Source organism: Lolium rigidum, chromosome 1 (genome assembly GCF_022539505.1).
Source record: "Lolium rigidum isolate FL_2022 chromosome 1, APGP_CSIRO_Lrig_0.1, whole genome shotgun sequence".
Lineage (NCBI taxonomy): Eukaryota > Viridiplantae > Streptophyta > Magnoliopsida > Poales > Poaceae > Lolium > Lolium rigidum.
In genome coordinates this window covers 23085899-23112728 of record NC_061508.1, presented here as the reverse complement: position 1 = coordinate 23112728, position 26830 = coordinate 23085899, and the positions used below count along the sequence as shown (strand labels likewise).

General features: G+C 44.8%; 1 protein-coding gene across 1 annotated transcript; it reads left to right on the top strand.

Annotated features, from left to right (window-relative positions):
* Positions 1–13858: 13858 nt before the first annotated feature.
* On the top strand, positions 13859–20844 carry LOC124685061 (ABC transporter C family member 10-like). Its single transcript, XM_047219351.1, has 12 exons — positions 13859–13874; positions 13954–15995; positions 16351–16671; positions 16746–16832; positions 16962–17561; positions 17669–17833; positions 18008–18302; positions 18687–18901; positions 19000–19305; positions 19713–19776; positions 20019–20258; positions 20735–20844. Exons 1-12 carry the CDS (start codon positions 13859–13861, stop codon positions 20842–20844), a joined length of 4461 nt encoding a protein of 1486 aa, XP_047075307.1.
* The last annotated feature ends 5986 nt before the right edge of the window (positions 20845–26830 follow it).

Genomic DNA, 26830 nt, shown 5'->3' with positions numbered 1-26830 from the left:
CTCACCCAAAAAAACTCATGTTAATTAGACAAACATTATATAGGTTCAAATTATAGTAGTTTTGTAACTTATATTGCAATAAAATCTCGCAGCAATGCACGGGGTATTATCTACTTAGCATAACATGTATGTATTTACCTTGGCTAATAATTTAGTGCTACAGGAGTACGACAAGCGATCAAAGACGATCAGCTGCAGCCACCGTATTCACCGCTATCCGGCTACCTCGTCTGACTGCTATTCAAATCGATGGTTGGCCTCTTGCCGGTGCCGGCAGGCATTCCACGTCGACATCGGCAGCCAGATAGATCGATCTATCATCGATCTGATCGAGTGGCGAGAATAGATGATAGTCAATGAACAGGCTTGTATCTCTAAGATAAAGATGGATATCAACTTACAATCTCTCATCTTCCCGAGTTCATCTCTGTTTGAAGCGAGCTTCAAGAAGTGAACTTTAGAGAAGACGTCGAGGACTTGATTGGCTATTCGAAATAGGCTTTAGACAATTGATAGGCTCGACATAAGGGGGTGGACAAAATTGTTACATTTTTCCTCTTTGCAAGCAAACTCAAGAAACAACGGCACACATTTTGTCCCTACACAAAAAGGCTTTGGGGCATGATCAAGGGTTGGCTTGGGATTGAGTCTAATGACAATTACTCGTGGATGGCCACTAGTAGAAAAACGCTCATCTGTACCGGTTCCATAGGGGCATTAGTACCGGTTGAGCAACCGGTATTAATTATCCGGCACTAAAGGCCCCCCCCTTTCGTACCGGTTGCTTACAAACCGGTATAAAAGGGGCCTCCACGTGGGCCACCAGGAGAGCTCAGGGCCAAGGAGCTTTGGTACCGGTTGGTTATACGAACCGGTACCAAAGGTTCCCACCCGCGGTAGGAAATTTGCCCAAATCTCTGCCGCGGCAGAGAATTGGATTTTTAGGGTTTTTGGAGGGGTTTAGGGATATCGGTTTGTTTCATATCGCGTCGATGCACCAGAAACGCGTTTGGGTTTAGGTAGTACATGAAGATCAAGATGATGCATAGCAAGTTGGTGCATATAATATAACACACATGTAATTGCATAAGATCGCAAATTAAGTAGCACTATGCATGAAGATCGATCTTCATGCATAGTGGTACTCTCCGAGGCGTACTCTATATATGTCTATTACATGTAGCATAGTGGTACTCTTCGAGTAAACTATATATGTAACATGTACATCTTCATTCATAGTGGTACTCTGCGAATGGTGGTATGACGTCCCGAAGGAAAAATCCCGCCAATTCCTCGCCTATTGCTATGAAGCGGTCATCGATTGAGAGCTTGTTCCGCTTTCTTGCCAACTATAAAAGAATAAGATACAAATGAATACATTAATCAACTATTACTGAAACTCAGCACAACTTATGATAAGAAAACAAATTTGTGAAGATTGTTTTTGTACCTCTTTATTTCTTTCATTATTCGTTCTCTCGTCGACAATTCAGCGGATGTACTCGCAAACGAAGAATCCACGAGAGATCGGTCCCTTGTGGTTGTTGCGGGCATTTCTTTACAAGAATATAATTCAATCAAACAATAGTCAAGTATGATAATTAAATGTGTGTGGACCTAGGTAGTACTACTTACTTTCGCCTTCCATCGCAGCTTCGGTGGCCATTCATGGGACTTATCTTCCTTGATGAAAGTTTCCCACACGCTGCCCGACAAAAGAAAATGCATAAAATAGTTATCAATTAGTTCATAGCAGGAAATTAACGAAACAAACCGTTAAGAATTAAAATTACCTTTTGACCATTAAATAACAAGACAAGTATAGTTCCGATTTTTTGCTTAGTGAGTCAAAGACTTGAACTTCTCCAATTTGCATATTGATGACGAGAAGAATAAAGTGAAACCTACGCACGTTTCAATATGTAGTGTCATATATATAAGTAATTAGTTAAAATTTTGACATACGGTGAGCAAAATATAATGTGTTATAAGACAGTAAGACTCACTCGAAGTTGTAAGGCCAAATTATTAGCTTTTTGTCACGTTGTCGCTTCAAAAACCTTAGCAAAGTCTGCGGTGTATCCTTGTTATAGAGGGGATTCTCTATGGTTTTGACATGCATTGTGTGCGGGTCAATGAACCCAATGTCCGTGATTTCGTCCCTTTTGCATTCGAGCATCTTCGATCCGCATAATATAGCGCACAAAAGATTATAATCTGCGGACAATGAACGAGCTGAGCTAAAGACTTCTCAAATTAAATAAATAAATCACTTACAGACAATAGCAACTGATGATTGATTTGTCGAGGGCCCGGAGATTGTATAATTGAAAGAGTTCGGCGAAGTCAACGTTCACACGGTACTCCTGGAAGTAGTGCTCTTCCCTAACTCGCACCATGATAGTCTCGATCCCTTCCTTTGAGGCCTTAAGGTACCACGAATGAAAGTTACGCATACATGTTGGTACCTTCCGAGATTCTCGACCAAATCTTTCCCTTGAACAAATTGATATGCTCGTTCAGCGAAGGCGTAATCGGTTGCGTCTTGTCGAGAACTTTGAACGGTCTTCCCGTCAAACACCTTGAGAGGGTCGACCGATTGAACGGGTTGTTGTCCGAGCTGGTAGACTTGGTGTATCCCTTTTATCTCCACGATACCCGATTTAACGGGTTTTGTCGCCTCGATCATCTTGTCATACGACCTTTCAATAGAACGCGCATAGTCGGATGGCGGCGATGGTACGAGGTCATATAGATTGTCAACGGTACGCACAATTTTCACCCGATCTAGTGTCTTCTCGAAAGGTATCTACGGCACTTTCGGTGCAAAAAATTTCTTCACCTCGGCCCGAACGGCCTACGCGTTTTCCTCTGGAGTTTTTTCCCAAGGTAACTTCTCGGTAGGCGGCAGTTGTTTCTCCTTTCTAGCTTTCTTCCTAGGCGGCGTACCGTTCCGCTTAACGGACGCCTGTCTTACGCGGAGGATCTCGAGATGGTGGACTCACGCTGGGGTCCCTCTCGGGTAGGTGTGGACTTGGCTGCTCACCGGGACTGCCACCGGGAGGAGTCGATGGCATTTGCTCGCTCATGTGTAGGAGTCGGTGGCCTTTGCAAAAGGACGACGTACTTCTTCGGCCATAGGGCGAAACCGTGCTTGACATCGGCCGGTGTCCTCTCATCTTCACCTCTAGGAATATCAAGCTCCACTTGTTTCAAAACCCGGAACAACTTCATTCACCCCGACACGAACACAGCCGGGTGGAATGGGCATATGATGGTGCATTGCTCCATCTTCACTTGGGTACACATAGCCGACCGCCACCTTAACGGACGCGGTCCTGAATAACATATGTAGCTCGCAATCTGTCTTCTCCGTGACATAATCCACGGGGTAGCTTCCTCCACATCCGTCAAGATGCGAGGAACCGACACCGCTTCTTCGGCCGAGATGGGGCAGCATCGGCTTGTGGATCCTGTAGAAACAGCGGCTGATCGAGGTGCCCTCGATTTCTCTCAAGAGCCTCCACCCTAGTTAACAATTCCGTTACAATGTCGGCGTCCTTCTTCTTCTTTCGCGAACGGCTTCTATAAGTGTCGGCGCTGTCCGGCCACGCTTCCTTCATGGTTAGACCTGGGCGAGCTCGTACCCGTCCAACATGTTCGGGGTTCCCGGAGCGAGTGTCGGCTCGTCATTCTCTCGATCGGGAATGTACTCTCCCTTTCGACCTTTTCAATTGCATCTACAAGCTTCGGTACAATTGCCTCAATTTTTTCCTTCCATTTTCCCTTCGCAACGATCAGCCCTGTCTTTGGGTCCAACCCTGCCCCATGAGCGAACAACCGGAACTTGGACCGTTCGGGCCGGTCCCATGTCCGTGGAGTGATTCCATGATCAATCAGTTTATTCTCAAACGCTATCCACTTCGGAATGGCACTCTTGTAGCCACCGACCCCAAATGATGCGGAAGTTTCTTCTTTGCAGCATTTTCGGTATTTTCTTCGATCGGGACACAAAAGTAGACGATTTCTTATACTCCTTAAATGCGGCCCAGTGATCTTTTATCTTCACTAGATTATCATCGACTACTGGATCTTCATTCTTATATTTGTCCCATAAATTTTTCATGAAGCTCTGGAATTGTATGGCCATCTTCTTCAATGTCTATTCCTTGACTTTATTCTTCTGGCCTTCCGTCATGTCTTCCGGTAGGCTGAACTTTGTCAGTAGCGTGTCCCAAAGAAATTTTTTCATCGTGTCTTTGACATAACTAGCACCACTCTCCGGGTTCTTCGGCTTATGCCACTCTTGAATGCTGATCGGTACATGGTCCCTAACAATAACTCCGGATTGACTTGTAAATTTGCGGCAAAACTCCTTGGGATGAACTTGGTTCACCATTATCCTTGAATGCCGTGAGGGCTAACCTGCCCTCGCACTTTAGCACCCGCGTCGGGCCTCGTTTTGTTCTAACAGACTTGCTCGATGATCCAGAAGGCTAAAAGAAAAAATTATTCGTTAATAAGTGCAATACAAATAAATGAATGCATCTAGGGATGAACACAGACTAATTGATACATAGATATACACCTCGCCGGAGTTTGTGATGGACACTTCATTGTCTTTTCTAACTTGTTCAGACTCAAGTCCCTCGCCAAAATCATTCAGAAAGTCTTGGTACTCGTTGTCATCTCCATCGTCGGGTTCGGACCACGGGCACTCTCATAGATCAATTTACGCACCGCTTCTTCCCCCTCCTCATCTCGGACGAAGGTGCCGTCCTCCATACCTCAATGTCACTGCAAAATGAAGAAAGCAATTAATAGCATAATCATGTGAAATACAAACACATATGCCCTCCTTTTGAAATGAATATGCCAAACAAAAACACAAGCATGCCCTTAAGAAAACTTAGTTGTGGTACTTTCTATCTATCCAGATTTCACCTTGTGATGTTCATATGTTTATGTAGTTCAAGAACTATCAATTCCAATCCATGCCAACAAATAGAACACTTTGCTCTGGCCAGCTAATCCCGAAGTCTTTGCGAGTTCACATGTAACTACGGACACACAAATGGCACCCAAGTTCAGAGTTGAGCTACATACTAGTTGAGCTCACAATACCTAGTTTGTTCTTTCCAATCCGATCTCTTATGCACTAAGGCAAGAAGTGACAATATTGCAATCAACATTTAGAAAGGCACTGAAATCAAACACAACAAATCAAGTTGTTCAGAATTTAGAAAAAATGGTGCTATTTAACTAATTAGCAAGTTGTTCTCCGGCGTCATCTCCCCGGTCCACCGCCCTTGCCCGCATCGCCGTCCCCTCATCCATCAGCGCGGCCACCCCTCGACCAGCTCTACCTCTCCAAGGCCAAAGGCGCCGCCGTGCAGGGCCCGAAGACCGTCACGCAGGTGGCGCTCGCCCGCCAGGTCTCCGACGAGCGATGCAGCACTGCTCCACGTCGAGGTACGCCGCGACCGCGTACAGCCTGGCCTCCTGGAGCCTCCGCGGGTCGGCCGTGTGCTGGGCGCTCGCCATCAGGGCCGACGCGGCGGCGAGATGTCGCTGGACGCGTCATCGAGGGACCGCCGCGCGAGGTCGATCCTGGCGCGAGTGGCCTCGGTGGCGGGCGCGCACACCGGCCTCGCGAGGCTCCCCCGCGCGTTCGCCATGGACCTGCAGCGCGCCGCACCGGCCCCGCGACGGCTCCCTGCATCGACTAGGCGCCGCGCGCTCACCACCTCACCCCTGCCCGTCGACGCCACCGAGCTCGCCTTCGACCTCGACAACAGCCTCGCGGAGGCGGAGCCGTCGACCGAGCCTTACGCCCGAGACCTCCTCGCCGTCGAACACCTTGCGGGCGGCGATGAGGGGTGGCGGAAAAGGAGGAGAGGGCCGGGGAGGTACACTGTGGGCGGCGGCGGCTGCGTCGGCGGTGGCGGCTGCGTCTGCGGCGGCGGCTTCGTCGGCGGCGGCGTGGGTGCGTCGGCGTCGTCGGCGGCGTCGGGGCTCTGCTGTCGCGCGGGGGAGAAAGAAGAGGAATTGGGGATTTTTGGTCGCGCGGCTAAGGTTAAACGAGGGGGATGGCCTTTAGTACCGGTTGATACCAACCGGTACTAAAGGGTTTTTTTTTTGTTTTCTTTTTTCTTTTACTGTTTTCTTTTCTTTTGCTGTTTTTTTTTCTTTTACTGTTTTCTTCTTTCTTTTCTGTTTCTTTTTTCTTTTATTTTGTGTTTCTTTTCTTTTCTTTTCATTTTCTATTTCTTTTCATTTTCTATTTCTTTTCTTTTCATTTTCTATTTCTTTTCATTTTCTATTTCTTTTCTTTTCATTTTCGTTCCCCTTTCTTTTGTGTTTCTTTTCTTTTATATTTCTTTTCTATTTATTTTGTTTTATGTTTCTTCTTTCTTTTCTTTTCTGTTTTTTTTCTTTTCTTTTGTGTTTCTTTTCTTTTCTTTTTATTTTCTATTTCTTTTCTTTTCTATTTGTTTTCTATTTCTTTTTCTTTTTTCGTTTGTTTTCTTTTCTATTTGTTTTCTATATCCTTTTTTATATTTCTTTTCTATATATTTTCTAATTCTTTTCTATATATTATCTATTTCTATTCTTTACTCCTGGCACGACGCCGTCCGCGCGGGAAACTTTCCCTCCACGTACGACGGAAAAAGGCGGGAAAGAAAGGGCGGGAATAAATTTTTATTACGAGTGAACTCGAATTAAAAGTACATAGCTTAACTGAAAATTAAAGATACATGGCCAAATTCTACCGTTGGAGTCATTCAGTCATACTCGTGCCTAGCCCTGTAGTAGTCGCCACTGTAGTCGTCGTAGTCGCCGTCATCATCGTCGGCGGCATCGGGGTCGCGGTACTCGAACGTCGGCGGGTGAGCACGCGTGGGCTGGGACCGAGGGTAGCGCGAGCGGGGGCCACGGTAGGCCATGACGCCCTGGAGAGTCCGGCCGCGCCACCACAGCCGACGGCCGGCCTCGTTGAAGTTCGGAGGAGGCGGGCCGCCCTCCTCGTGCCTGGCAAGCGCCCTCTCACGCCGATTGATGAAGAAGCTTTCCCAAGTCGGGCTGTAGTCGGGATGCGACTGGGGATTCCTCCGCTGCTCTAGCGTGAGCTCGAAGTAGTAGTGGTTCGTGATGGCCATCTCGCGCGCCACACCTAGAGGGACTGGAGGGACCGGTACGCCTCCGACGCTTAGCAACCAGCCGGTCGGGACGCGGTAGCCCGGCGGGCGGGGGTAGTTCGAGGCGCAAAGCGCCTCCGCCTCCCGGGGGGTTAGAGATGCGATGGAAGCCATGGGAGAGAATGATGAGGTTTGCAGATATGAGTCTAGATGTGATATGTAAATGGTGGCCAAGCCTACATATATATAGTGAACAAATGGTGGGAAGACAGAGGCGGGAACCGGTGGAAAGCGCAGGAAGAAAATAGGAGATGTGTCATAATATTGAAGAAGGATGGTGGGAACACCAACTCGAAGCTGACTAGACATTGGACCACATCCTTCTGTAAATTTTGTAGAGTAAGTGGATTGATCACCTTCTGAGAAATTGCATTGAGGAACGCACATAGCTTCACAATGGGTACTCGAACATTTTCCGGCGAAGCCCCTCAATGCAACCGGAAGTAATTGTGTCATAATCACGTGGCAGTCATGAGACTTTAGGTTTTGAAACTTTTTCTCCGACATGTTTATTATTCCCTTTATATTCGACGAGAAGCCGGACGGGACCTTGATGCTACTCGGGACTTCAAAAAGATCTCCTTCTCCTCTTTGGTAAGAGCGTAGCTGGCAGGACCTTGATACTTCTCTGGATTCAGGTTGTTTCCTTCGTGGATACTTTGCTAGTACTGCCGTGCATCCGGTGTATCTTTTGTCTTCCCATACACGCCCAAGAAGTTTAGCAGGTTCACGCAAAGATTTTTCGTCACGTGCATCACGTCGATTGCAGAGTGAACCTCTAAGAATTTCCAGTAGGGTAGCTCCCAAAATATCGACTTCTTCGTCCACATGGGGACGTGTCCGTCAACATCATGCGGAACAGATTGTCCGTCGGGACCCTTTCCAAAGATCACTTTTAAATCCTTGACCATATCATATATAACTTCCCCAGTAGGGCGGGTAGGCTTCGTTCGGTTATCTGCCTCACCTCTGAAATGCTTTCCTCTCTTTCTTACGTGATGTTGTTTTGGAAGAAATCGACGATGCCCCAGGTACACATTCTTGTTTCCCAAATAATTACTGTCAGTCTCACCTAAATAGTGTGTGCATGCATTGTATCCCTTGTTTGACTGCCCTGAAATGTTACCAAGAGCAGGCCAATCATTGATGGTTACAAATAACAACGCTCGTAGGTTAAATTCCTTTTGTTCGTGCTCATCCCACACAGGTACACCTTCGTCACGCCACAACTCTAAAAGTTCTTCAACCAATGGCCTCGGGTACACACCAATGTCGTTGCCGGGTTGCTTCGGACCCTGGATGAGCACCGGCATCATAATGAACTTCCGCTTCATGTACAACCAAGGAGGAAGGTTATAGATACATAGAGTCACCGGCCGAGTGCTATGATCGGAGCTCTGCTCCCCGAAAGGATTAAAGCCATCCGTACTTAGACCAAATCTTAAGTTCCTTGCGTCATCTGAAAATGACTTGAACTCTCTGTCGATTTTTATCCACTGCGACCCGTCAGCGGGGTGTCTCGGCATCACATCTTTCTTACGGTCCTCTTTGTGCCATCGCAACAACTTGGCATGCTCTTTGTTCTGGAACAAACGTTTCAACCGTGGTATTATAGGAGCATACCACATCACCTTCGCAGGAACCCTCTTCCTGGGGGTGGACTCACCCTCAACATCGCCAAGGTCATCTCGCCTGATCTTATACCTCAATGCACTACATACCGGGCATGCATTCAAATTCTCGTACTCCCCGCGGTAGAGGATGCAGTCATTGATGCATGCATGTATCTTCGCACCTCTAATCCTAGAGGGCAGACAACCTTCTTTGCTTCGTACGTGCTAGAGGGCAACACGTTTTCCCACTGGAAGCATCTTCTTTATTATTTTCAGCAACTTTTCAAATCCCTTGTCGGAAGTACCATTCCCTCGCCTTCCATTGCAAGCAATTCCAGCGTGGTACCCAGCTTTTTTCGACCATTTTCGCAATTTGGGTACAACAGTTTGTTGTGATCCTCTAACATTTTCTCCAACTTCAACCTCTCCTTTTCATTTCCGCAGTTCATCTTCGCATCAAGAATGGCCCGACCCAAATCGTCATCCGGGTCATCAAAAATCGGCTCATCGAAAATGGGCTCTTCTTCAGCTTTGTCTTCCCCCATTCTACTACCACCGTCTTCAGTGAATAAGGGATAGTTGTCACTATCCTCTTCTTCTTCGTTGTCTTCCAATATAACCCCTCTTTCTCCGTGCTTGGTCCAACAATTATAGCTGGGCATGAAACCGTTCTCCAGCGAGGTGGACGTGAAGGGTCTTCGAGGTAGAGTAATCCTTCATATTCTTACAGGAACTACAAGGACAATACATGAAACCATTCGACCGCCTGTTTGCCTCAGCCACGTTGAGAAAATAATGCATGCCGATAATGAACTCGGGATGGTACCGGTCACCGTACATCCATTGTCGACTCATCTGCATTTTATATGTATATCAAAAATCATTAAATACACAACATCATGGATATATGAGTGACCAACTTAATTAATATTCAAGTTCATCACATAAAACTAATTGTTTTTTATAAAAAAGAAGAGGGGCTCACCGAGGTGGTACCGTGCCGGCTAGGGGACGACGCGCGCGATCGACAGCGGTAAGGACGGGGATGATACTAATTAAAACCTACAAAACATACCATAATTTCAGCTCAAATTGCATATAAAAAAATAAAATCACTAACTTAGGCATTTCATCGAACACCTTGCTTGCACTACAAAAATAGTACGAGTTAAAACTACCAAAGAACTGAGCTAAATTAGGAACGCCGGAAGGAAGGATGATATTGCTAACCCTTGGATAGATGTATGCCGTTAATCTTGTTAAAATGGTGGAGAAAAATAAAGATTATTGGAGTGTGAGAGGTGCAAAATATTTGGAAATGTGAGAGGAGAAGTGAGAATGAGATATGCAGGGAGCTCGGGCGCTGCCGCGCGCTCATATAGGGCATGAGACCCTTTAGTACCGGTTCCTTACATGAACCGGTACTAAAGGTGCAACCCTGGCCCCACCACCGCCTGGAAATCGGGCCCAAACCCTTTAATACCGGTTCGTGTTACGAACCGGTATTAAAGGTCCATAACGAACCGGTATTGATGTCCCACGCACGGAACCGGTATTAATGCCCCCTTTAGTACCGGTTCGTAAGGGAACCGGTACTAAAGGCTTAGATGGATGAGAGGTTTTCTACTAGTGGGCGGATCTTTCCATTGACGCTTGGAGGGCAAGCATCTCGAGCCAAAATACTCCCAACCGCAAGGCCATGACATCCATCACTATGCTCACTAGTTGGATTATTTTAAACGAAAGGAACGCGAGGATTTTTCGAAATAAATAGCCCACTACTTAAGATAATTAAGGATGAGGCAAATCTTTGGGTGGACGTGGGCGCCGAACTCTTGAGTGTTCTAATTTTGGGAGAGTAGTTCCCTTTGTAAATGCTTTTTCTTTACCTTTATCTTATCAAGACACTTCTCCTTAATTAATAAATGGTTGCAAATCTTTTGTCCTGCTTTCATAAAAATAAAATAACCAGGACTCCACGCTCGATTGCACATGTACTCCTAGGGGCATGGGCCATTCTAGTTGCTGGCTGGGTTTTGGTGTAATTATCTACAGCATTAGCGCATATGTATACACGTAGACCTGATGTATTTCCATGAGGGGCCGATACATTGTGTGTGTGTGTGTGGGGGGTGGGTGGGTAGCGTTATGAGACCTATGATCGCCACACTCACGATCCATTTCAAACCGATTTGATTAAGTATACGTGGACTCATGCGGAAAACAAAATAGTCATCTCCTATCATTTTATTTGTTTTAAAGAGGGATTTGGGGGCGCCGGACCGAAAAATCGTTTCCAGCTGCGTCCCCCAAATTCGATTTTTGTCCGACGCGCCTCGATACGGTGTTCGGCGCCCCGAGCCCGTCCCCACCCCACAGGGGACGCTCCGGGGACGCCGAACACACCGAAAAGCGAGGCGAGGCGTGGCGGAACCGACGCGTCAGCGGCACATTGAAGTTTAACTTAGTCGTCGCCTACCTCGCGGCGAAATTTATTGGCGCGCAGCGACGGTGCAGTTCCCGCAGAGGCGTAGCGACGGTGCAGTTCCCGCAGAGGCGTAGCGACGGTGCAGTTCCCGCAGAGGCGCAGCGAATCGTCTCGTCGCGCCTAGCTCTGCGTGCCGGTGTTAATGAGCGTCACCGCTCCCCCGCCTTCCTCCGGCCTATAAAAAGGGCCGCCCTCCCATTGTACCCCACACACAAATCCTAGCGCCTCTCTCCCCAACCCTAGCAGCCACCATGTCAAGAGTCGACGCCATGTCTGGTAGAGGCGGAGGTCGAGGTCGCGGCCGTGGTCGTGGTCGTGGCCGTGGCAGAGCTGCACGCTCGCCATCGTCTACGACACCATCGTCTTCATCATCAGACCTGCAGGAGGAGGAGCGGCAAGTGTTGTTTGAGTTCGTCGTCGTCCTCAAGGGCGACCCACTCGGCATCCAGAGGCTGCCGGACAGGTTCGCCGACTTCGTCGCCGGTGATGAGCCGGCCTCGCTGCATCTGCGGGAGGCTTCCTGTGGCTGCTGCCGGTGGATTGTGGACGTGATCCGCGACGCGCACAGCAAGATGTACCTCCACATCGGCTGGGAGAAGTTCACGCGCTACCACGACCTCCAAGTCGGCTACGTGCTCACGTTCTCCTACCTTGGCGAGCGCGACACAAGGTGTTCGATGAGACGCGCTACCGCCAGCACTACCACGACGACAATGACGAGGAGGACGACGACTGAAGGCATAGTGTTGTTTCATCGCAGCGAAAATAGGCACGGAGGTTTTTGGATGTTCTTCCTCGAAAGAACCAACAGGGGTACCGTCAACAGCTGGATTTTCCAGTTTGGGTGACTGGGTATGCCTGCGAGTATTCTTTCTTAGCAGCGAACACACAAAATCTGCGATGCCATCCCTAGTTAGGTTTTCTTATTTTGCAATGTTTTAAATTTGTGTCAACCATGGTTCAAACTATGTATTAGTTTGTGTAAACCATGTTCCAAACTATGTATTAGACTATTAGTTTGTGTAAAACCATGTTTCTTCTCTATATTTATATAAAAATGCAAAAAAAATGTATTTTACTGTTTTAAAAAGTTTGGGGCGGTGTTTGGGGGACGCGGCTGGGGAGCGACATCCCCCAAACGCGGCATGAACAAAACACGTCCCTCAAACGCTCAATCCGGCACCGTTTGGGAACGCTTTGAGGGATGCGACGGGAGATGAGTTTAGTTGCGATCTACATTTGATTGTGAACGTTTATTTGGTTGTAAACTATTTAAATTAAAGTGGTTGTACGCTTGTTTTCTATTCATTGGGTAAAATTTTGAGAAAAATGAGACAACAAATGACAAATGAGTCTGCTCGCTAGATTCGGCCGACCTCAAACAAATCAGGAGCGAACCGGGGCCTCGCCTGTCCAGCAGCTGACCCAGAAGGATTATAACAAAAATATTTGGTGTTCTAAATATGTCAGCTCGCTGGAGGTGCCTACTTCGGCGGCGCCTCACCCCGAATTCGTCACCGTACGTAGGCCTGATGGCTGAGTTGTCGTGTGCATCGGCACCCATCCTTAACCAACCTTGTTGCTACTGGATAGGCGAGGCCCTGATTAGGGCCCAGGCTAACGATGGTGCCTGGTTAACTCGGGACACCGACCAAACAATGCACATGTTCACTTGAGACGGTAGTAGCTAGCAGCAGTAAGGGGGTAGCCGAAGTTATTCGGGGACCGAGGGTAGGAGAAGCGATGCGGCCGGCCTCACCTGACCGCGCGCCGGTGTTCGGTCACGTGCGCCGTGCTCTCCTCCTCCCAATAAAAGGCTCACGGGCTGCAGTCTGCTGCTGCTGGACACTGAAAAGCTCACGCCGGCGGCGGCGGCGGGGCGGCAACCAAAGAACCGAGGTCAATACTCAATACTGCCATCTTCTGCTCAAAATGAAATAGTGCCATCATTCATGGCTTCACGAAATGGGTTCTCCAAGGGTTGCAGAGGGTTTGGGGGTAGATGCGGAATGGGGTTTGGGTTTTCTGTATTCCTCCTCTGTCTTCTCGTGATCCAAGGTCCTAGTAGTATTACATTCCTAGTATTATAGTTCACTTGTGAGTCCCTTGATCACGCATAGTTTCTCACTGAACCTCAGTTTGGATTTCCCGCGGGTAGAGCGCGAGTTACCGCTTTTTTCGTCCATCGTTTCAGTTCCTCCTTTTCTCCTCCACCTCTCATATTTATCCTCTCGATTGTCAATGGTGCCCGATGATCGGCTATGCATACAGTGACAGATCACAATAACTCAGCGGGTTCATTGGTTTTCTGCTCCGATAACTTTTTGTTCAGATGGTCATGGATGGATTCGTACTCCCACAACTGAATCTTCCGTATCCCCCCTAGATAATAATTCAATGGAATCTCAATTTTGTGACGCTACTCTGTTCTTTGTCCGTTTGTTCATACAAGAGAAGAGAGTATATATGTCCTTTGTCCTAACTAGCCTTTTTCTCATGGTTGCTGCAGGATTCAGGGAAGAACTGATCCACCCGGCGGTGCTACAGAGATTGCACAAATGGGTTCCCTCACTAGTAAGTCCTCTCTTACATACTCAAATCATTGTTGCTATATACTTCAGGCTTGTTCGGGATCACTAAACTATACATATAGGTTCTTGGATGACGAGCTTGTGTGGGAGCCCAATTTGCTCCAACCAAGATGTCGCCTCATGTGCATTCGAGGAAATATTCGACTCCTCTACCTGCATGAATCATCTAGTGGTGATTGGCATCGCATCACTGTTCGTAGTCGTCCTAGTACTCCACTTGCTTGTCAAAATTCCTAAGAGTAGAGCATCTGCGCGGCAGCTTGCCAGGTTGAGGTCACCACTACATTTGTCTGCTGCGGTGTTAAATGGCAGCTTGGGTATGGTTTATCTTGGCCTAGGGCTGTGGATGCTGGGGAATAACTTCAATCAAGATGCTTCTGCTTACCTGCCACATTGGTGGCTCGTAACTTTATCTCAAGGACTGTGTTTGGTACTTGCCAGCTGGACTTTCAGCATAAAGCCTCGCTTTCTAGGATCTGCATTTATTCAAGTTTGTTCGCTCTTGCTGACCGTCTTCGCAACATTCATCTGTTGTTCTTCAGTTGTTGACATTGTTGCAGACAAGACGATCACCATCAAGGCTTGTTTAGATCTTTTGTCCCTACCATCTGCATTTCTCCTCCTCCTTTATGGCTTTTGGTGCACCCATGATGGAGAAGCTTATGTGGGAACGGGAAATGGTTTGCACAAGCCCCTGAATACCGACACAGACCCTGAGGTAGCTGATTCCGAGTGTCAGGTTACTCCCTTTGCTAAAGCTGGTTTTTTAAGTGAGATGTCATTTTGGTGGTTGAATCCTTTAATGAAGGTGGGATATGTGAAGCCTCTTGAGGACAAGGACGTTCCACATTTGGGCACCAACGATCAAGCACAGAACCAGTACTTGAAGTTTATGGAGAAGCTGAACAGCAAGAAGCAGTCACAGTCACAGTCACAAGCCACACCATCGATCTTCTGGACCATTGTTTCTTGTCACAAGCGCGCAATCGTGGTCTCAGGATTCTTTGCTTTGCTCAAGGTTCTCACATTATCTACAGGCCCAGTACTTCTCAAGGCATTCATCAATGTACTGCTTGGGAAAGGAACCTTTAAATATGAAGGGTATGTGCTTGCTGCGATAATGTTCATTTGTAAATGTTGTGAATCACTGTCACAGAGACAGTGGTATTTCCGTACACGGAGATTAGGACTGCAGGTGAGGTCATTACTGTCAGCATCTATTTATAAGAAGCAACAGAGGCTATCGAACGCAGCAAAAATGAAGCACTCTTCTGGAGAAATTATGAACTATGTGACCGTTGATGCCTACCGGATCGGAGAATTTCCATACTGGTTCCACCAAACATGGACAACAAGTGTTCAACTTTGCATTGCTCTGGCAATTCTGTACAATGCGATTGGTGCTGCAATGGTTTCACCATTGATTGTCATCGTTATCACCGTACTCTGCAATGCTCCGTTGGCCAAACTGCAACACAAATTTCAGAGTAAACTTATGGAAGCACAAGATGTGAGATTAAAGGCCATGTCTGAGTCATTAGTTCATATGAAAGTTTTGAAACTTTATGCATGGGAAGGTCATTTCAAGAAGGTCATCGAAGGGTTGAGGGAGATTGAGTACAAGTGGTTGTTAGCATTCCAACTTAGGAGGGCATACAACAGTTTCCTCTTCTGGTCATCACCTGTTTTGGTTTCTGCGGCAACCTTTATAACATGTTATTTTCTTAAAATCGCACTTGATGCGAGCAATGTCTTCACCTTCGTGGCAACTCTACGCCTGTTGCAAGACCCGGTTAGGTCAATACCAGATGTTATTGCTATTGTGATACAAGCTAAGGTTGCGTTCACTCGGATATCAAAGTTTCTTGATGCACCTGAGCTGAATGGGCAAGTAAGGAAGAAATACTATGTTGGTATTGATTACTCTATAGCGATGAATTCGTGCTGTTTCTCGTGGGATGAAAATCCATCAAAAGAAACTCTAAAGAATATAAATTTGGTAGTCAAAGGTGGAGAAAAGGTTGCAATCTGTGGACAGGTAGGATCAGGAAAGTCAACACTTTTGGCTGCTATACTCGGAGAAATCCCAAAAACTGAAGGCACGGTATGTTTTTATTAGCTTCAACTTATAATGAAATAAAAAGCACATTGCTTTTAATAAATTTATGAGGTTATGATCTGTTGTTTTTCCTTTCATTAAGTTCCATCTTTATATGTTGCAAATTTTATAATCTTAGTAAACCTTACCACAGCCTTGCAATTCAAATGTGGTACCCACACGGCCTAATAATTGGGGAGGGCTATTTCTCAAAACACAATCTGTTGACGATTGCACCATGTTTCGTGTTGCAAAGTTTTTTTTTTGCTTGACCAATGACTATAGAAACCATCGAAAGTACGTTCACAGATTTTCATGAGAACTTCATTTCAAACTGTTCATCTTTGCACAAAAATTTCAGATTCAAGTCTGTGGGAAAATAGCATATATTTGTCAGAATGCATGGATCCAGACAGGAACTGTGCAAGACAATATTCTCTTTGGATCTTCGATGGAGAGACAAAGGTACCAAGACACACTCGCGAGGTGCTCGCTGGTTAAGGACCTTGAAATGTTGCCATATGGAGATTGTACTCAAATTGGGGAGAGAGGAGTAAATCTTAGTGGTGGTCAAAAGCAGCGCGTCCAGCTTGCTCGTGCACTATACCGAAATGCAGACATCTATCTTCTTGATGACCCTTTCAGTGCTGTTGATGCCCATACAGCAACAAGTCTCTTCAATGTAAGGACCATATTAGCAGATGCATATTGTATACTATTTCATTATGAACTATTGTATGACACTCTGTGTGACAGGAATATGTCATGAGTGCTCTATCAGACAAGACTGTCCTTTTGGTGACCCACCAAGTTGATTTTTTACCCGTATTTGACTCCATTTTGGTATCTCTCTCCATTTCGAAAATTCAACATATGATGATATGATATTTATGTCTTTATAACCTATATTTATCTGTAGCGAGCTTTATTTGTTTGTTGATACCATCTAAAATTAGTGATGATTTATGGCAGTTAATGTCAGATGGAGAGGTTATAAAGTCTGCACCTTATCAAGATCTATTGGAAGATTGTGAAGAATTTAAGGAATTTGTAACTGCCCATAAAGATACAATTGGTGTTTCAGATCTTAAAAGCAATATCCCCTCTCAAAGAACTAAGGAAATATCAGTAAAGGAGACCGATGATATTCATGGAGGCAGATATATGGAGTCTTTAAAGCCATCACTAGTAGATCAACTGATCAAGAAAGAGGAAAGAGAAACAGGGGATGCAGGTGCTAAGCCTTATATGAGTTACCTGCGCCAGAACAAAGGCTTTCTATATGTTTCCTTTTGTTTTATTTCCCACATTATTTTCCTAGCTGGACAAATATCGCAGAATTCATGGATGGCTGCTAATGTCCAAAATCCTCATGTTAGTATGCTGAAGTTAATTTCAGTGTACATCATTATCGGAGTTTGCACAATGTTCTTCTTGCTATTAAGATCTTTATCAGTCGTTGTTCTTGGGATAGAGACATCAAGATCCTTGTTTTCCCAGTTGCTCAATTCGTTGTTCCGTGCACCAATGTCCTTTTTTGATTCTACTCCTTTAGGAAGGGTTCTTAGCCGGGTAATCATCCTTACTCATGACATATATGATGAAATCGAGATCTGTTTTCCATCCGGCGATTTTCTCATCAAGTTTTAACTCACTGTTTTTCCCCCTTTATAATGCAGGTCTCTTCAGATTTGAGTATTGTTGACCTCAATGTTCCATTTGCCTTCATGTTTACCCTGAATGCCAGCTTAAATGCATATAGCAATCTAGGGGTATTGGCTGTTGTTACATGGGAAGTTCTGTTTGTATCCGTGCCTATGATAGTTTTTGCAATTAGGCTGCAGGTATTTGGCTAGGCCCCAGTTTTTGGGTTATTTTGGCAATTAGGTTGAAGTATATTTGATTTCATTCACCAACTGGTGTATTATGCTTCTATTTTTGTCCAAAAGGGGTGAATGAGCCTTATGTTTTACGTTCTAAGTTTTCATTAAGTGAAACTGATATGTTTGGTCATGTAGAGGTACTATCTAGCCTCGGCTAAGGAATTGATGCGGATCAATGGCACTACGAAGTCTGCTCTAGCAAATCACTTGGGTGAATCTATTTCAGGGGCTATAACAATAAGGGCCTTCGAAGAAGAAGATCGTTTCTTTGTTAAAAATTTGGATCTTGTGGACAAGAATGCCAGTCCATATTTCTACAATTTTGCAGCAATTGAATGGTTGATTCAACGCCTGGAAATAATGAGTGCTGCAGTTCTTTTTGTTTCTGCCTTTGTCATGGTTGTTCTTCCTCAAGGAACTTTTAGCCCTGGTAAGCGCATTGCCACCATGTTGCTTCAAATATTTCGCACAATCGCTAGCTCATTCTGCTGCCATTCCTACTTGCATCTGAGTTGTGATAAATGTTAAATGTGTTGCCATGAAAATGTTGCTACCTTTTCATAGCCTCCTGATACTGAGTTATGAATTTTTTTTGTTCTGAAAACGTACTTTATACTTCCTCCTTATCATAGCTTGTAAATTTTAGCCTCCTGGTATTGATGTGTGTTGCAGGAAAATAATATTTTCCATGCTTTTGCCAGCAGTTTTAGTCCTGTCTATGCACCAACTAAATATAAGTATCTGATAGTTTTCAGTTTATGAATAGTTTCACATTTCAGTCAGTAAAATAATTTTTCCTTTCATAACTGCACAGGTTTTGTGGGAATGGCATTGTCCTATGGTCTTTCCCTAAATATGTCATTTGTTTTCTGTATTCAAAACCAATGTAACCTTGCAAATCACATAATCTCGGTGGAACGGGTGAACCAGTACATGGACATACAAAGTGAAGCAGCAGAAGTTGTTATAGAAAATCGACCGGCACCAGATTGGCCCCAAGATGGCAATGTGGAGCTTACAGATTTGAAGGTAATCTAATATATATATCTACATGTAATACCGTAAAAAAAAGATGCTGTTAACTGTTCTACTATAACAAATTTGTGTGATTGATTGTCACTCGACAGATTAGGTACAGGAAAAATACTCCCCTTGTACTACATGGAATCACTTGCAGGTTTGAAGGTGGAGACAAGATTGGTATAGTTGGCCGAACAGGAAGTGGAAAGACAACGTTAATTGGTGCATTGTTTCGTCTTGTTGAACCTGCTGAAGGGAGAATTATTATAGACTCTGTGGACATCAGCATCGTAGGCTTGCATGACCTACGTTCGCGTTTGGGTATCATTCCACAAGATCCAACACTTTTTCAGGGTACAGTAAGATACAACATAGACCCCCTTGGGAGATTCTCAGATCAAGAAATATGGGAGGTAAATGCACACAACTATATTTTCTGATTTTTTCCATCTTACCCAATGATGAGATATGATTACAATGAAAGTCGCTTCGCCGAAAAACCCTAATGGAGTTCGCTATAGTAACACGGCAACTCAATTCGGTTACCGTGATAATATACCAAAAAGTTTCAGAAAGTTCAGCACATTTTCAAGATCGGGCGAATAATTTGAATTGGGGAATCCGAAATGACAAATAGCCTTTCTTACTATAAAATCTAGATCTACGTAACTTTTCATTGATAGAAGAAACAAGATGGCAAACTTGAATCCAGATGGCAGGAGTGTACACCACACCTCCCGCCGACTGAGCTAGGCTCCAAATGTCATGCAGACAATATAATATAATCACTGAAGTAGTTACTCCAATTATTGTGCTGCAGGTTCTTGAAAAATGTCAACTTCTGGAAGCTGTCCAGGAGAAGGAACAGGGATTGGACTCGCATGGTAGGAAACTTCACTTCGTTTATATTTATCATCTTGAGTTTATTATTTGAACCTTATAAATTATGCGAACAGAAAAACTCTGCTCCAGTCGTTTCAGAAATTCAAAATAGGTGTGAAGTACATGTGCCATTAGACATGCCAAACTGTTAATACTCATAGATGTATTACATATTACCCTTTTGATATCATGATGTTTGGAACTATTCCATTCGTAGTATTGATCAAAGATCTTTTCATGATAGTTGTGGAAGATGGGTCTAACTGGAGCATGGGCCAAAGGCAGCTCTTCTGCCTGGGACGTGTACTTTTGAGAAGGTGCCGTATCTTAGTTCTTGATGAAGCTACAGCCTCTATAGACAATGCAACAGATGCTGTCATTCAGAAAACGATCAGGACAGAATTCAAACATTGCACAGTTATTACAGTTGCCCACCGCATACCAACAGTAATGGACTGTGATATGGTACTTGCAATGAGCGATGGTATGTCTCTCGCCGACATATATTTTCCTTTTTTGCTTGAATACGTGCCAAAATGTGTCGTTTTGTATTACGTAGTAAAAGAATTTTAAGATGGTTCATGGGTTTACAAAGATAACGTGCAGAAGCAAAAAAAAAAAAAAAAACTAATAGGCATAAGCTAGCGAAAACCTAAAGGCTAACAACAGCAAAAGAAGATAGAAAGCACCGCTACAGTTACTATGGAATATGAATTTTTACACTTGGAACCAATTAGATTGTGAATTTTTCTCCTTATAGATGTCTCACCATTTTTCCACGGATGTCTGAACATCACTTTTGTCATACCGTTGAACACCAAATCTGCACTATTCTAACATTAACACAACCTTTTCCTCTTTTCCAATCAAAAACTATTATCTCTGAAATATACCTGTCTAATATATGTCTGAAGCATATATTTTCCATTGCCCATACTCATGAGTTGTATACACTTCCAGGGAGAGCAGTGGAGTATGACAAGCCTACGAAGCTTATGGAAGCTGGAGGATCTCTGTTCCGCGAGCTGGTCAAGGAGTATTGGTCATACACATCGAACAAAAATATTTAGAGGCACGTACTGTTTACGCGAGTTCACTTCCAGCAGCTTTTAAATAAAGATGCTTGCCTGGAAGTAAAAGATTCACAGCATGCTTTATAGCCCATAGAAATTGGTTTGGTGCTTCATGACTTCAAACAACAGCTTGTATGTGAGGGTGACTGCACAAAATAAGTTCAGAGTTCTATCTTTGTGCCTGGTAATGTTCGTACTTGGGCTTTAATGAATATATTGAACCATGAAACTGATTCTAGAAGAAAGCGCTGCATAGGAAATCTGCCACCGCATGAATTCCAAAGGTCCCTAGCCACACCCGAAAACCTTTTTGTAAAGGTAGGAGTGATATCAGTAGTGACATCAGCTATGTATTGACCAATCCTTATATAAAATTATGAAATAAATCTGAAATATATTTAGAACATAACCAAAACATGAATTTTTTTGTGAAATAAACCCTAGTGATGTCATCATTTTAACTTTTTGTTGGAATGTTTCACAATATTTTTCATGTATCACTTTAGTTTCACAAAAACTTTACTTATGTTTTAATTATTAATTTAATATTATACAAATATCAAAAGCCACACTAATCTCAAAGCAGAGGGTGGATGGTAGATATGACACTGGTAGGTACGGTTGCCTTGCAGCGCGAGTGGCTGAGTGCAGCCAATTCTGTTCATCTCCCATCTTCTAATCACAATTAACTCTGTCGCGACTTCCCCAAAATACGTTGGATGTTTTTAATGACCATTTGTCAATCCTACATCTATTTATATAATGGTTTTCTTCCAAATTTCTCATCTCTCTCCTCAGCTTCTTTCGATCCCCTTGCTGCTTGTTATTGCCCCTGCGATCTGTGTGTATCTCGATTAGAGTTGGAGGCCCAATAACAAGTGTTAGGTCGCCGATTAATCAAAAGAAGGACTTGGGGGTGAATCGGACTGCCAGAGCCATATGCGCGCTGGCCCAATGGTCTACTTCCAAAACTAATCACAGGTTGTTTCATCCAAATATTGTCTCCCATGTTCAGATTTGAATACATGATACTTGCCTCCAAGTTTTACTTTTCGTAATGTTCGCAAAACTTAGGAAATACCCGTCAGGAACCTCCCTATATCCAAAAATGTAAACAAAAGCAAAAAAGACTAAAGAATGTACTCGATCTCAAAAATATGTTCTTCATAAGTTTTTAGCGAATGATTCAAATGTTTCTTTTTCTTAAAATTAGAGTGCGAATGTTTGTCTTGCCAAAATGATGTATGTATAGTATAAAACCATATTTTTTTTTGGAATTACTAAGTTTCAGCTAGCTGAGACGTAGCTTATGTCTCTGTCACATGCTTCACCGTTGGATTTTATTTCTGCTTGAAGATTCATATTTATTATTGTTTGCACTTTATTTAGGTCCACATTGAAACACACTAATGTAATTCGACTGAGACATAAGTAAGTTTCAGTCGACTGGGCCTTAGAGGCACCCATATTTTTTAATTGTCCATGGTTCCGTCAAAGCTTCTTGTATCTTGTTTGGCTTAGGATCTCCGTTTTTTCAAGTACGGCCCTGCTTACTTTATCAATACTTTGCAGAATAGGTAGGCTGTGTCTTTATAGAAAGAAAAGGTAATATTAGCCTTTTGTAAGTACTTACATTTTCAGGACCAGTGTTTCTTTTATAATATAAGAATCGAAATATGCATTTTTCACTAGTAGGAAAACCCTTATAGGCAAAGCTTAGTTCTGTGGCGCACCGTTTTGAATGCGCCACAGAAACTTATTTTGTGGCGCACCAGGAAGTGTGCGCCACAAAAATAGCTTATTTTTGTGGCGCATGGCTGAACCATGCGCCACAGAAATTATGTGGGGCCCACATTCTGCCACCACAAATTATTAGGGTAGGTATTTCTGTGGCGCACAATGCTCGCGCGCCACGAAATAACTATTTCGTGGCGCACCGGCTCGGTGCGCCACGTAAGTAGTTATTTACGTGGCGCACCGGCTCGGTGCGTCACGGAGTAGTTATTTCGTGGCGCACTTGTGCCGGTGCGCCACGGAATTAGGGTAAGTTATATCATCCCCGTACCCCTCCCCTCCCCTCCCCACGCCCGTACGTTCACCTCCCCTCCCTCTCCCCCGCCGCCGCCGCCATGGTCGTCGCACCGGCCGTCGCCGCCGCCGCCTCCTTCCTCCGCGAGGGCCGCATGCCGCCACGCTCCACCCATCCCCGCCACCCGCAGCACAAGCCGCTGCGGCGTGGAGGAGGAGGGGCCGCCGCATGGAGGAGGAGGGGCCGCCGCGTCAAGGAGGAGGAGCCGCCGCGTCTTCCTCCTCCTCCACCCCTGCCGTCGTCGTCAACCTCCTCCTCCACCCCTATCGTCGGTGAGCTCCACCTCTCCCCTCCCCTCCCTCCTCCTCCACCCCTGCCGTCATCGTCAACCTCCTCCTCGATCCACCCCTAGCGTCGGTGAGCTCCACCTCTCCCCTCCCCTCCCTCTTCCTCTACCCCTGCTCTGGATGTGTTGATGTTGTGCTCGATCTGGATGCTCTTGTGCTGCTGTTGTTCTCTGGATGTTGATGCTGCTCTGGACAAAATTACAGAGAGGATGATGTTGTGCTCAATCTGGATGCTGTTGTGCTGCTGTTGTGGTCATCATGAATAAAAACAGTCAAACATTCTTTTTATTTTACTGTGCTGTTAGCTATATATTTTTTCTATGCTCTGCCTGTGATGCTTGTGTTTTGGAGCAAGCAGCTGGCATGGCATGTGAGAGAGAGCATGAGAGAGTTCTTGGGGGCAGAGATGATGGCAACATCAGCACTCGGTCCCGCATTGGTCCTGCTTTGAATTAGTAAGATCAAGTAGTGGCTTGAGTTCCTGTTGGTAACCAATACCAACAGAGAGCTACTTCATTTTAAGTAGAATTTCTTTTAAGGACTCTAGCTAGATTAGAGGGGAAAAAGATTGCTGATTTGTTGCCTATGATAATGGATCATCAAATGTTTCCCTTTGTCCCTGGTTGCCTCCTTAATTGATGCCTTATGATCCAAATGATCCAAGTCCCTTGCATGATCCCATTTGTCCCTAATGTTGCTTAATTAAGATGAATAAATTCCCTCTAATCACCATTTGGAGATCAAGACTAGTTCTTGATATCCATTAGCTAGACTCCAATATTAAAAATGTCTCCCAAATATGGAGACAAACATTTTAACATTACCCCAATGTTATTTCTCTCAAATTGACAATTTCTGATGGTATGCTTGCTCCTCACTGTACTTTATCAATTCCCTACTGATCCTAAGTACCCATGAATATATGGTGGTGTTCTTCTGCTGTTTAGTTACTGTCAACACATGTGTTTGCATGTGTGTGTGAGCTGCTTGTAGTGTCACTTGACTATTCAAGTTTCAATGTTGGTTACTTTTCCTCTAGTGCAAGAAATGGTTGAGCAGATGTTTATCCACTGTTGGCCTTTATTCTTGGGTAGCTCAAAGTGTCATGCACTTACTGGATCATCAAATGTTTCCCTTTGTCCCTGGTTGCCTCCTTAATTGATGCCTTATGATCCAAATTACTATATTATTGGATTGAGTGATATGGCTACTGCTTGTTTGCTCTCCAAATTACCAAGTGATGAATATATAATCCCTTTGGAGCATCTGCCCCATGCTATATATGTGTATTTGACCATGCTTATGATGGATTTCTTTTAAGGACTCTAGCTAGATTAGAGGGGAAAAAGTTGTCTGCTTTGTTGCCTATGATAATGGATCATCAAATGTTTCCCTTTGTCCCTGGTTGCCTCCTTAATTGATGCCTCATGATCCAAATGACCCAAGTCCCTTGCATGATCCCATTTGTCCCTAATGTTGCTTAAGATGAATAAATTCCCTCTAATCACCATTTGGAGATCAAGACTAGTTCTTGATTTCCATTAGCTAGACTCCAATATTAAAAATGTCTCCCAAATATGGAGACAAACATTTTAACATTACCCCAAGTGATTTACTTGTCGATGATTAGATGGTTGGTCGATCACTTCGTACACTCGGGGTGGAGCAAGTGAGGCTTGGTGTGATGGCACAAATATCAATATCTTGTGCATCCTACCTGGCCTCACTTACTCCATCTCTGGATGTTAATATTTGTTTCGACCAACAAAGTATGAGGCATTCCATTTAGTTGATACCACTTGGCTCTTTCTTCCATTTTAGTGCCGATGATTAGAATGTTCGGTCAATCTGTACACTCCGGGGTGTCGCTAGTGAGCCTGGTGTGATGGCACAAATATCAATCTCTTGTGCATCCTACCTGGCCTCACTAACGCCATCCCGGGATGTTCATATTTGTTTCGACCAACAAAGTATGAGGCATTCCATTTAGTTCATACTAGCTACTTCTTAATTGCATTGGCCTTTCTTCCATTTTAGTGCCGATGATTAGAATGTTTGGTCACCTATACGCCGCAATATACTTTGTAGACGAGCCCCCTTTCTCGGCCGCCGTTCCGTGAACGAGTCCTTGATGAGACAACAACGCCGACATGCCTCTCCGGCGCAGCACCACTTTTCTTCTCTCGCCGTCCAAGTACGTGAACGAGTCCTTAATGCCAAGACGGTGCCAGCCTCCCTAGCATCATGCCGACCTCGTTGTCGCGCTTCAGGCCGTGTCGATCATGCGCCCTGCACTCTTCGCCTTCTTGCCCGGTGAACTAATAGACTAATCGTTGGAATAAGGAAGCCGATGACGGCCGATCGCAATTTAATCTTGCGACCGGCTGTCATCGGTTTCCTTATTCCAACGATCAGCCTATTGGTTCACCGGGCAAGAAGGCGACACAGTGCAGGCGCGGGACACACAGCCTTGAAGCGCGGCAACACGGCCCGGCATAATGCTGAGGCAGGCCGGCACGGTCTTTGCATCAAGGACTCGTTCACCTGGACAGCCGAGGGACCGGCGTGGTTCCGCGCCGGAGATGCAGATCGGCGTTGTTGTGTCGTCAAGCACCCGTTGACGGAACGCCGACCGGGGAAAGGGGGCCCTTCGCAAAGTATTTGTGTTGACCAACAATGTATGAGGCACATATTCTATTTTGTCATTCCATTTGCTTTGAGATTTTCAAAATGCCGATGATTAAAATGTTTGGTCACCGTACACTTGGGGGTGGCGTAAGTGAGCCTGGTAAGATAGCACAAATATCAATCTCTTGTGCATCCTACCCGGCCTCGCTTACCCCATCCCTAAATGTTAATATTTGTGTTGACCAACAATGTATGAGGCACTTATTCCATTTTGTCATTCCATTTGCTTTGAGATTTTCAAAATGCCGATGATTAAAATGTTTGGTCACCGTACACTTGGGGGTGGCGTAAGTGAGCCTGGTAAGATAGCACAAATATCAATCTCTTGTGCATCGGACTTGGTCTCACCGACGCCATCTCTAAATGTTAATATTTGTGTTGACCAACAATGTATGAGGCACTTATTCCATTTTGTCATTCCATTTGCTTTGACATTTTCAAAATGCCGATGATTAAAATGTTTGGTCACCGTACACTCGGGGCGGCGTAAGTGAGCTCTGGTAAGATAGCACAAATATCAATCTCTTGTGCATCGGACTTGGTCTCACTTACACCGTCCATGAATGTTAATATTTGTGTTGACCAACAATGTATGAGGCATTTATTCCATTTCTCTTGTGCATCGGATACTTGTTGGTCTCACTTTCTTCCATTTTCATCATAGTAGGAACTGGATGGAAGGACCCCGATGCAAGCGAGCCTCGGTGGGTAGAGATGACGGAGCAAAGGAGGAACCGGATGAAGACTACTTTGTATCTCGAAATTGTGAATTTTGTATGAATTAAGAGTTGTATGCAAAACATTTGACACTTGCCACTATATATGTATCTCGATCGGGCTCTAAGTAATGTGATGATGATGTCTATGTTATATCTGTGCAATGTACATGATATTTATATTATATCTGAATGTTGCCGTA

What these genes read in the sequence shown, in the direction of transcription:
- LOC124685061 (XM_047219351.1), top strand. An exon ending in TAGGAAGGGTTCTTAGCCGG is followed by an intron (nt 17,562 to 17,668) that starts GTAATCATCCTT and finishes TTTATAATGCAG; the next exon opens with GTCTCTTCAGATTTGAGTAT. An exon ending in TGGAGCTTACAGATTTGAAG is followed by an intron (nt 18,902 to 18,999) that starts GTAATCTAATAT and finishes GTCACTCGACAG; the next exon opens with ATTAGGTACAGGAAAAATAC.